Source organism: Nanorana parkeri, unplaced genomic scaffold, assembly GCF_000935625.1.
Source record: "Nanorana parkeri isolate BGI_ZX_2015 unplaced genomic scaffold, ASM93562v1 scaffold250, whole genome shotgun sequence".
NCBI classification, from domain to species: Eukaryota; Metazoa; Chordata; class Amphibia; order Anura; family Dicroglossidae; genus Nanorana; species Nanorana parkeri.
Window position 1 is genome coordinate 1,571,559 of NW_017306518.1, and position 12,048 is coordinate 1,583,606.

The 12,048-nt window shown below is 38.9% G+C and overlaps 1 protein-coding gene across 2 annotated transcripts in view; it reads right to left on the reverse strand.

The window, feature by feature from the left end:
* KERA (keratocan) overlaps positions 1–11,360 on the reverse strand; it is a 17,958-nt gene extending 6,598 nt beyond the window's left edge. Inside the window, exons 1-2 of one of the 2 annotated variants that reach the window (XM_018556724.1) lie at positions 11,317–11,360; positions 8,948–9,840 (exon numbers count right to left, since the gene is read on the reverse strand). In XM_018556724.1, the coding sequence (XP_018412226.1) occupies positions 8,948–9,833 (886 nt within the window). In that variant the 5' untranslated portion in view covers positions 9,834–9,840; positions 11,317–11,360. Of the gene's footprint in view, positions 1–8,947; positions 9,841–11,085; positions 11,230–11,316 lie in introns of those variants that run through there. The other variant, XM_018556725.1, reaches the window with a different exon arrangement.
* Positions 11,361–12,048: the final 688 nt, after the last annotated feature.

Genomic DNA, 12,048 nt, shown 5'->3' on the forward strand with positions numbered 1-12,048 from the left:
AAGACAAAAAATGTATTTATGTTGAATCATATTTTCTTGTATCATTATAATTTAATAATTAGTCCATACGCGTTATGGACCTGGAGCTGCTGAGTTAAACTGCGTTGGTCCGTCAGATTTACGGACGCTGCGTTGGTCGGTAAGATTAACAGACCTGGTCCCTCAGTTTGTTTATGTGTACTGCCGATCCCTGCACCTGCCCCCTGTCAGTACGATAAAGTTACAGGTCCGATGGAATGATAGAACACCAGGCCCAGTGGCGGTGAAGGAGGAAGAGGCCCGACGGCAGCAATGGCGCTGGTGGAGGAGGATGCCGGGGCCTTGCGACGGTGGAGGAAGCCAGGGCATGGCGACGGAGGTGGCTGAGGAGGCCGTGTCCTAGCGGCGATGGTGGAGGAGGTCGGGGCCCAGCAGCTTGCGGATCGGCGCTGACAGGTAAGAGGTGTGCAGGGAAAGGGATGCAAAAAATGTTTTGTCTTGTTATGTGGAAGATAGCAAGTCACAGAGGTTACTTAGAGATCGGGACAGACAAAATATTGAAAAAAATTAGAAAAAAGTTTATTTTTCATATAGATTACAAAACACCATCACTGCACCGCCTACAAAACTTTTTAAAAACCATGAATGACATTGTCTGCAGACCTCATCCATACATGCAAATCAACATCCTGATGAAGCCCCAGTGTGGGAGGGGCGAAACGTGTCGACGTAATACGCCTTCTGTTTGGATAGCCACACGATCATTATTCATGGATGCATATTCTAAGATCATGGAATAATGATTTACAAATGTAAAGAGACCAATATATCTAACTGAGTGGTGGCAAAATCTTCAAGGCAATCTTTGAGGTCTATACCTTTATGGACGGAGAATTTACTCCTTGGGATGGCAGCAATGAATAAGAAAATGAACACAGTTAATGTGAGTAAGACTGCCTAAATGCTGGAAATCAGGCAACCACCAGTATCCAAAGAAGTTACTCTGTGATACATCTTTTCTTATGTGATGCTGTCTTTGAAACATTGTAAAAGTTCACAGGACTGAATGCCTTGAGTGGAGTACACTATTTATTTCCAAATCCAGCTCTTGTTGAACTTTTATTGATACAAAAGCCTCAGCTCTTTATTGCCAGGATGAGATAAGACCAAGGACACGGCAAGTGTTATCAGTATTGTTTCACTAGCCACATGTTGCCAACTATTTCCAATTGAAGGAGACATTTTGCTATTTTCACGTATTTTTCCTAAATAATATAAGCTGAAGAATTTTTGTCTTTCAAGATCGGTTTGCTTTCTTTTCTTTTGTTTCATTTTGAAAGTGTGGAACTAGTCACAACTGGGTAATCAACCTATCCATCAGTCTGTGATTCATGGTGATCTGCAATCACGGCATTGCCGATAACTAAAAAAGAGGAACTTCCCTATACAAAGTGATGAATTGAGCAGCAACTAATTATAGTGATTGCAACAGCAAGAACCGTTTTGTCTCTTTTTTTATGTTTTCATCCCGAAGATTTTGTGAATCCACATATATAATATATCTATATCATTATCCACTTTTTTCATTAACAACCAATGATGTAAAAATATGTGTGGCATCCATCCAATTTGCATGTATGAATGAGGTCTGCAGACAATGTCATTCATGGTTTTCAGAAAGTTTTGTAGGCGGTGTAGTGATGGTGTTTTGTAATCTATATGCAATTTAAACTTTTTTCAAATTTTTTACAATATTTTGTCTGTCCCGATTTTTAGATCTTTCTGTCCCGATCTAAGTAACCTCTGTGACTTGCTATCTTCCACATAGCAAGACAAAGCAATTTTTGCATTTCTATGGTTTTGATTACAGATCGTGAGGACGGACATTTAACTCTTGAAGGGGTGAATGTTGCTATAATCGGATCTCTAGAGGATAACTCTTTTTTGTTTGTGTAGGGAAAGGGATCCTGGCCAGCCCACCCGAGACCCTGTAGAGCCCACCATCGAGAGTCTATGGTGTGGTCTGCAGGGTTACTCTCAGGTGTGCTGTGTGGGATCTCAGGTGGGCTGTGCGGGGTCTCAAGTGGGCTCTGCAGGGTGCCATGTGGGCTGTGTGGGGTCTCTGGTATGTGCAGGGTCTCAAGTGGGCTCTGCAGGGTGTCAGGTAGGCTGTGTGGTGTCTTCGGTATGTGCCGGGTCTCATGTGGGCTCTGCAGGGTGCCAGGTGGGCTGTGCAGGGTCTCTGTAGGATCTCAAGTGGGCTGTGTGGGGTCTCAGGTGGGCTGTTCGGGGTCCTAGGTGGGCTGTGCAGGATCTCAGGTGGGCTCTGCAGAGCCTTTGGTGGGCTGTGCGGGGTCTATGGTGGGCTCTGCTGCTGTGAGCAATAGAGCAATCTATTCTTCAGCTCCAGCAGGAGCAGAGCTGAAGAAATGGCTACTGACAGGTTCACTGATATCTCTAATATTTTGGTACTAGGCCATGCAGCTAGCATACCTGTCTTCTAAAAATACATGCCTCGACTAGGTTTACGAGTGTCATCATTTAAACTAAACAACTTAAATTGTCTGCCTGCTGTCCATATAAGCTCACTGATCTGAGGACTTTTCTCCCCTAGTCTTTCAATTCTATGAGCAGGTGGTGTTTTTCTAGAAAGTATGACAAATAGCCCGCAGACTAAAAATATCAAAGTGCACATCTGTCATTCAATCCTGTCAGACATGAAAAGATCCAGAAGTCCAAGGGATAATAAAATGTCATTTTTCTTTGCTTATATCCAGCAAAGGTTAACACTGGTAGGCTACTGCTGATATCTTTTCCCCAAGGAAATGTTTGCAGGTGGTTTTGTTAAAGTGAAAATTATAACAAAAGAATACTTTTCATCCTGCTGAAAAAGTGCAACATATTATAACCTACAGCTTGTTTTGAACAGATACTGAAAAAAATTGCATGTACTGTATGTCCACAAAATGATGTACATTCAAGCCACCTCATTTGTGTACCTACAGCATTAAACTACCAGAATGCATTTGCATTGCCTGATCCTGCCAATAACATGAATGATGTGTATTTACAACCTACAAGTATAGCAAACATCCCTAGACAATAGATCTCAAGGGAGAAGGTTTGGTTTAGAGATGACATAGGTGCAAGTGGTCGCATACTAAGTACACCAAAGAGCATTATCATATTTTATAAAAGTTTACATCTGTGCAAGTTTTGAAAGAATTAGATATCAACCTTTTTTTTTATAGTTTGCAGATACCTGATGGCCAAATGTCCATTAGGTCTATTGCTATTACATACCTAGTTTGACACCAGAAAAACTGTTACTTTGTATACTAACTATACAAAATGTGCTCAGTGAATACCAGCATATCTGTAAAAGAATAGTGTACATATTCACCTTTCCCACATGCCACGCTGCTAAATGCCAGTCCTTTCTTGAGGAAATGAAAAACAACACTTCGGAGATTGTCAATCTCCTGGGTCCCCCACACCTCTCCCTGGTTTCTGTTGCTTCTGTTGCCTCCACATCATTTAGGTGACAGCAATGACTTGAAGGTCAGCAGGAGGAACCAAGAGCTGCAGTGTGTTGGTTTCCCTCAGACTTCAGAGCACCATTCCTCACAAACCATGGTCAACAACACAGTTGGCAGAAAAGGTGAGTATATACACTTTACTTTTATCGTATGTCCTCACTGAGAACATTTTGTATAGCGTCAGGGTCACTTTAAATGACAGTGTACAGTGTACACCTAAACCAAATTTGGCACTCAACTGTTCAAAAGAAGATTCAAGGGAGTGGATTTACTAACGGGAAATAGACTGTTCAATTTGCAAGGGAATTTTCCCCTGGAAATTTGGTGAAAAGTCCCTTTTCAAAGAATCTCCAATCACATGCATGGAAAAAAATACAGTTATTTTGATTGCACATGATTGGATGGTGGAAGTCAGCAGAACTTCACCTCATTAATTAAAGGAGAATACACTAATCCCCATAATTAGAGCCGATGTATAACACTGCAGCTGTCACTCATCGGCTCTATTGATCGGGAACTGAGTCATCACATACCGCTGACCACTCAATTCCCAATGTTCTCCCTGCAGAGAGTGGTGACTGCCAGTTACTACTATCCGCAGGGATTCTCCCCTCCCCTCTCCGTTTCTCCAGTGCTGACTGGAGGAATGGACGGGGCGGGTGCGGGCACAGCTAGCTATGCCTCTAGAGATGCAGAGCCAGCTGTCAAAAAGGCAGCGGGGTGGATCCCGATAATATTGTTGGGATTTGTCTTGGCTGCAGCATGGCTCTGCGCTGTCAGCATACCCATTATATTATATAACCAATTATATGCTGAGTTTTGGGTCACAGGAGGACATTAGTCTATGTCCTCATGTGACCCTAAATAGAACTATGGCAAGAAAAGTTTGGGCCATAGTTCTCTTTTAAGCTAAGGGAAAACTCCCTTGCAAAGAAAAATGTGCTTACAAAGTAAACAGCCTATTTGCTTTTAGTAAATCAACCTCGATGGAATTGCAATGGCGTTAGATTAAGCCCCTGCAAAAGGGTAACAGCACTGTGGTGCGGCTGTTAAAATATCTGTAGCATTGCCACCCTCTCCTCCTCACGGCAGCATTCAAAATACAGTAGTCGTTTGTGACATTGCCTTTTTGCCCAGCAGCCCTCTCTGCTGGGCAAAAAGGGCTGAGTGTTATCTCTGCTGAAGAAGAGGGAGGTCACTCCCATAGCTGCTTTGTCATTGCCAAATCTTGTCCCTGTTCATTGCAAAGTGCTATCACACTGACCTGGAGAATACAGAAAGGAATGAAGGGAACTGAAATCCCAGCACCTCTAAATTCTAGAGATGTGGTCCCACCCTTATAGGTAGAAAAAAATGATAAGAAAGGGCTCAAGCAATGTTAGGTAACTAAAAAGTCTAACCTAGACAATAATATATCCAGCTAAAAATGGCAATAAAATCATATGTGGAAATAAATTAAAGATGGACTACAGGTATAACTATTTATATATAGTTACACTGGTCCAGGTTGACTCAGTGTAAGAATACATAGTTTATACCTGGAAGGGCTAGAAGGATCCTGTAAAACACTGTAGTAGCCATAGTGCTCTACAGAGATCTACTGGGTCCTGTATTGCCACTGTGCTGATTTAAAGGCACTGCCCCTCAACCAATCAGAGAACATCAGAGAACATTTAGTATTAACTGATAAAAATATAAGGTGTTTGCTGAATTGCTGGTGTGCTGAACAAGTGACCCACTGTGTTTAGGGCGCAGCGGCAGTACAGGAGCCAGAAGATTGCTGTAAAGTACTGTAATAGCTGTGGCTATTTACAGGATTTACAGGATTCATGTGGCTCTTCCGGGTATAAAACATGTATACGTACAGTGGGCCAAGCTGGACCAGTGTAAGTACAGGTAAAACTCGAATAATTAGAATATTGTGCAAAAGTAATTGCAGTAAGTGCTGCAAAAGGGGCCCAAACCAAGTACTGAGTACATATGCATGCTTGTACTTTTCAGAGGTCCGATATTGTTCTATGTACAATCCTTGTTTTATTGATTGCATGTAATAATCTACTTTTTTGAGGTTGTAGATTTGGGGTTCTTGGGGTTTTCATGAGCTGAAAGCCATAATCATCACAATTATGACAAATCACGGCTTGAATTATCTTGCTTTGCATGTAATGAGTCTATCTCATATATTAGTTTCACCTTTTAAGTTGCATTAGTGAAATAAATGAACTTTGCACGATATTCTAATTATTCGAGTTTCACCTGTATATACCGATCAGCCATTACATTATGACCACCCACCTTATATTGAGTAGGTCCCCCTTTTGCCGCCAAATTAGCCTGGGTAGGTTAAGGCATGGACTTCACTAAACCTCTGAAGGTATGCTGTGGAATCTGGCACCAAGCCATCAGTAGCATATGCTGTGGGTTGCGAGGTGGGGCCTCCATGGATCTGACCTGTTCAGCACATCCCAGAGATGCTTAATGGGGTTGAGACCTGGAGAGTTTGGAGGCCAAGTCAACACCTCAAACCCATTGTTGTATTCCTCAAACCATTTAAAACATTTTTGCAGTGTGACAGCGTGCATTATCTTGCTGAAGGAGGCCACTGCCATCAGGAAATACCGTTTCCATATAGGGGTGTACTTGGTCAACAACAATATTTAGGTAGGTGGTACAAGTCAAAGTAACATCCACATCAATGGCAGGACTGCAGGGTTCCCAGCACAACATTGTCCAAAGTACATCCTGGTGCCATCTATTGCCCAGGTAAGGAACACACATTCACCCGGCCATCCACATGATGTAAAAGAACACATGATTTATCAGACCAGGCAAACTTTTCCATTGCTCCGTGATCCAGTTCTGATGCTCTCGTGCCCATTGTACATGCTTTTTGTTGTGAACACGGATCAGCATTGGCACCTTGACCAATCTGCGGCTATGCAACCCCATACGCAAAACAAACTGCTCTGCATGGTGTGTTAAGACCCCTCGCTATCAAAACCAGCACTAACTTTTTTCGCAATTTGAGCTACAGTAGCTCTTCTATGGGACAAGACTATAGGTGCCATCCTTCGCTCCCCACATGCATCAATGAACCTTGACCGCTGGTTCTCTGGTTTTCTTTCCTTTGACCAATTTTGGTAGGTCCTGACCACTGCAGACTGGATGCATACCACAAGAACTGCAGTTTTGGAGTTGCTCTGACCCAGTTGCCTAGCCATCACAATTTGGCCCTTGTCAAAGTCACTCAGATCCTTCCACCTGCCCATTTTTTCTGTTTCCAACACATCAATTTTAGGGACAAAATGTTCAATTGCTGTCTAGTATAGCCCACCCACTTCCAGGTGCCATCATAATGAGATAATCATTGTTCCCTTTACCTCTCAGTGGTCATTATGTTATGGCTGATCAGTATATATAAATATTTATACCTGGATTTCAGCTTTAAATCAATCATGACATGTGTGAAAGACAACTTTTATATTTACAAAGATGTTTCAAGCTTCAGTGATTTAAGAATTGTAATTATTCATTAGATTACGTTATTAATTATTAAAATATGGTATTAGAAATGACTAACCAAAAGGAACTGGCTCTTAGAGCTCACTAGGTCATTTGTACTTTTTATTTACATAGAGGTCCACCTATCCTGAGACCCTGTAGTCCATAGTTCACAGGGAAAAAATCAGATTAAATAGAATTTGATAAAGGTTAAAGACGTCATAGCTTCATGTGTATTTTTTCATGTTACGTGCTCACATGCTTAGAAAGTTGTAAATGCACCACTTACAGGTATTTGTACCTTTTTAAAAAGATCACAGAACCCCCTCTAATAATGTTTCTATCTCTCTACTAAAGATGGTCTGCACCATCTTTGTGCAGGCTTTATTTATGTTTTAGCATCCACATGGACCAAAATTATGGCCTGGGAATTATGCAGCTATGTAAATCTTCAAGTCTGTACAGTCATCTTCCTGTTCTTGGAGTTGTATATAAACAGCTCCTTGCTGTGAATCACTCTATAACTTGTTAGAAAGTGACAATTACAAATGTTTTACTCTTGCTTCCAGGCAGCATTATCAAAGCTCCTTTTAGACAGAGCTTGAGAAATTGGCCAGTCACTTGACTAGAGCTCAAGAACTGCATTGTATTGATAAAGGTGCAGTTTTCTAATTATGTTTTTCTACATTGTGACATGACAGAGATGTATTCATGCAGACTTGAAGTGAGTGGTCTGTTTTAACACCAAGCAATAAAAATAAGCCTGTTATTCAGAGATGGACAGCTTAAGAGAATGGCTGATTCAGAGACAGGTATGGCTAAATGGCAGTTTTCTTTTACTAATTAAACTTGGGAGAAACTTGGGAGGGGGGCCAAAGCCCAAGTTATTGGAAAAACATTTATTATGGCTCATTCTTACTAGAATAAGTTGACATGGGTATTGTGTTGTGGTACATACACCCTTTATACCCAATTTTAACAGAAGTACAGCATTTTATAGCATTAGGACCAATCAGATCATCTTCCCTGGCTACCATAAAATTATTTGCAAAGGAATTTATAAAATGCAATACCATTAAATCAGGATCTAGAAACTGTCTTTAGTCTTCCTGATTCCCAGAGATGAAGAACATTATAGTGAAAGCTGCCTATTTTGGAATTACAGAACAGAGGCTCCAACAGACCACAGATTGGCAAATTTAGCTGGAATTACGCTAGGTCACTATCACTTTAAAAAACAAAGCAATATTATATTAATGGTTGACATAAGTTAAAGTGTAAGCACAGTCAATTCTTTTATTTTAAATTTCAAGTAAAAATGAGGTAGGATTAGAACTACTGTCAGCTTTAAACTACTTTTTTGGGGGCTCCATTACAGAGATTATCACTCACTTACTGTTACAGTGACAATGTTTTCATCAGACAGGAATTGAGGGGGAAATCTGCAACATGGGCACATACAGCAATAAAAAGCTGAAGGGGTTCTAGCCTTCCCTTACTCTGCTAAAATAAGCATTTTTGTTTCTGTCTCTGTTACTGTTGAAGATTTTCCCTCATTTACTGTATAGTTAATTCATTATCAGTAGGACAAGTTAAATCATTATCAGTAGGACAGGAAGTGAAGGTAAATCTCTCTAACAAAGCCTCAGATGAAAATGCTAACCTTTGCTTTCTCCATCCAAATCTAAGGGGGAAAAAAAAGAAGTTTGTCCGGACTTACACTTTAACAACTGTATTTGAGCCCAAGGTTTCAGAAATATGCCACAATGACAGTTAAATAAAACATTTAATGGAAACTATCTGAAACCATGCATTGGGATACTTGCACATTCATATGGACAAGAGCTACGATTTGCTGCTACTGGTAATACAAGATATTCAGTGTTTAAATTCAACTAGTTTCATCATACTATACAAATGTGACTTACTTTTTATCTTGTTGTGATCAAGATGAAGACGCTCCAGATGACCATTAACAACTGGTAGAGAAGACAGTTCATTGTATGACAACTGCAAGTCTAACATAGACGTAACATTAAATACATTTGCTGGTACACCTGAATCAGATAATTTGTTGTAGTTTAATCTAAGAAAGGCTATTTTAGGTATATTATTAAAGTAGTTGTTAGGTATAGCCGCAATGTTATTGTTGTCTAAATACAATTGTATAGTGTTAGATGGAAGACCTGTTGGCATTTTCTTGAGTGAGTTTTTGGCCACATTGAACTGCATTAGGCTCTTGAGTTCTGTAAGAGCATCAGCTTGAAAAGAACCATCTGTGAGCTTGTTATGGTGTAAGTCCAATAGCGTTAGGTTTTCTAACTTCTTAAAGACACCTTCAGGAATCTTTGAAATTTTATTCCTTGCCAAACGAAGTTGCTCCAAAGTGCTTGGCAATGGGTTTGGTATTCCGTCTAATTCATTGTCCTCTAGAAATAAGTAAAGCAGGTTCTTCATATTCCTAAATACATTCTTTTCTATCTTTTGGTTGGTTAGCTTATTTTTATTCAGATTAATCCATCTTAGTTGAGTAGCATTCACAAATGCTTTCTCATTAAGTGTTTCAATAGCATTATTATGTAAATATAGGTACCAAATTCTTGATGGGATGGGAGGCACTTCTTTTAGGCCTTTACTGTCACAATATAAAGCACGTGGGAAATTTGTTGGGCAAACACATTCTTTGGGACACTCAAAGGCAATTAAATGAGAGGGCTCCAAGTCAAAATAGTCATAGGCTTGTGTCTTAGAAAAGGTGAAGATGAAAAGCACCAACAAGGATATAAAGGTTCTGTAAATTGCTTGTGTTTCCATTGCCAACCTTAAAGAGAATGATAATAATATTATGCAGGTTCACAAAACAGTGACAGGATATTTCCAGTTATGTAATATACAGTTTTCCATCTCTCATATCAGGTTACAGGTAGAAAATCCTATTTAAAATTGGTATAGCATGTAGGCCTTCTGACGTAGCAGTCAACCAGGATTATGGGATGTCTGAAATATAGCTATACATCATACCCCATACAGAGGACCAGATGTTTTAGTGTTTTACATCATATTCTAGCCTAGTTACTGAGAGCCAGCAGCATCATCTCATTTTTATATTTCCATAATCCCAAAAGGCTAACAACACAAAGCTCCTTTTTGTTCTGGACTTCTACAATTTTATGCAATGTGTGGGTAGTGAAATTAGTCAAATGGGAACACTGAAAACACAGATTGAGTTGTTCAAATCAAGGATCTTTTCTCCAATCTATTCACAAAATGTTCAAATCTTCCATATAAAAAGTCATCTGGATGGGATTACATATGAATATGTTATGCACTAGCATAAAAGATCAAAGGCCATTTAAACAGCTGCTTCTTTTGTATGCTTCTCAGACCTTGAGAGCTCTGCATGAGAATCCCTGCCCTCAAGCAATTTGAATGCCCTTACATAAACAAAATTTGTTTAATCATCTCTTTGAACATATTGTTTTAATTGAATTAAAATTTTAATAAAGAAAGTGACTTACAATATTAGTTAGCTATTTAAAAAAAAAATAAGATGGAATATTTTTTTTTACAATAAAACATATACAAAATAGACAGTAACAATGATATTAATACACATATGAATATTAACATGCTATAATAGGTTATTATGATGAAGGTTTTAAACAAACTCCTAACAAATGTTTCAGAAAGTAAGCCATGGCAGAAAATCTAGTTAAACACTGTCTCGCCTTTTCAGTGTTAAATTCCACTGATGTAAGTGATGCTGAGCTCAAAGCCTCCTTGCTAACATGTGAAAACTGTTTAAGTTATACATAAGTTATGCACAGCTACAAAATATCACATAAATACTGTACAAGACAGCAAATGAATGACAGTTGTACATATCATTTTACAAGACAAACAACTACATCTTGGACTCTATCCAAAACCATGAAATATACAATTCTAAATTAACACTGAAACAAAAATATTCAATAATGAACATGCTCACAGCTTTAGGAGATGTTAAAGAATATCATCTATTAAAAAAATGCAATTATTTGCAGTATGTTAAAAGATGTATTACCTTTTGCATGCAGAAAGTTGTAGTCCTTCCTCACACTATGTGATGCCTGTTTGAATTCACCTTAAAGTGGAAACTCTTGGCTCCTAGCAGATTGTTTTCATCCTGTCCTTAGAGGTTTAACTGCCTGTTACATCAACTGAACTCTTCTCCTTAAACTCACAGGCAGTCTCCTATGTTACAATTTAATCACAGCAGTTTGCTTTAGTGCTCATTTTGCATGTTTGAGCTTACCTCTGATTTCCTGAATCCCCAGTTGTTTTGTGTTGCTCCCTGGTCAGACTATGACTGAGGTAAAATGCCTAAGTCTATGAATGCTGCCTGTCTAATATATATGCACCAGTGACTACAACAGTTAACCCATAAAGCATTTTAGACACTTCAGCACCTAAACACCACAAAGGAGGACACTGCTGGCTCATATAAATTGCTAGAGGGCACAGTGCTTTAATCTGCATTCTCATTTTAGAAATGCCACAAACAATTTTAAGCATTGTCAACATATTGAGTGCGCATCATTTTTGTTGAACATAATTTGCCAATGGAACGCATGTCTCAAACGATATCAAATAAACTCATCTCAGGGGACAATATTGACTTAAAATTTGACAAATGATAAATAATAAAACGAATAGCATTTAAGTGATGCAAAGTTGTAGGTGGGAAACAGTACTTTTTTAAATGTTTAAAACTATAAAGACATTTTGAGTGGTATGACAAAACTATATTTTAATTGTGTATATCATTTTGTATAATTTTTATGTCATCCTAAACATTTTATTTTGCCATGGGGAAAAGGTAAAGGTTCTGCTTTTCCTTCCTTTCCTTTTTCCTTGTTTTATCATATATATCTATATATAGATCTATATATAGATATATATATATCTATATATAGATCTATATATAGATATATATATAGATATATATATATGTGTATCTATATATAGATATATATATATCTATATA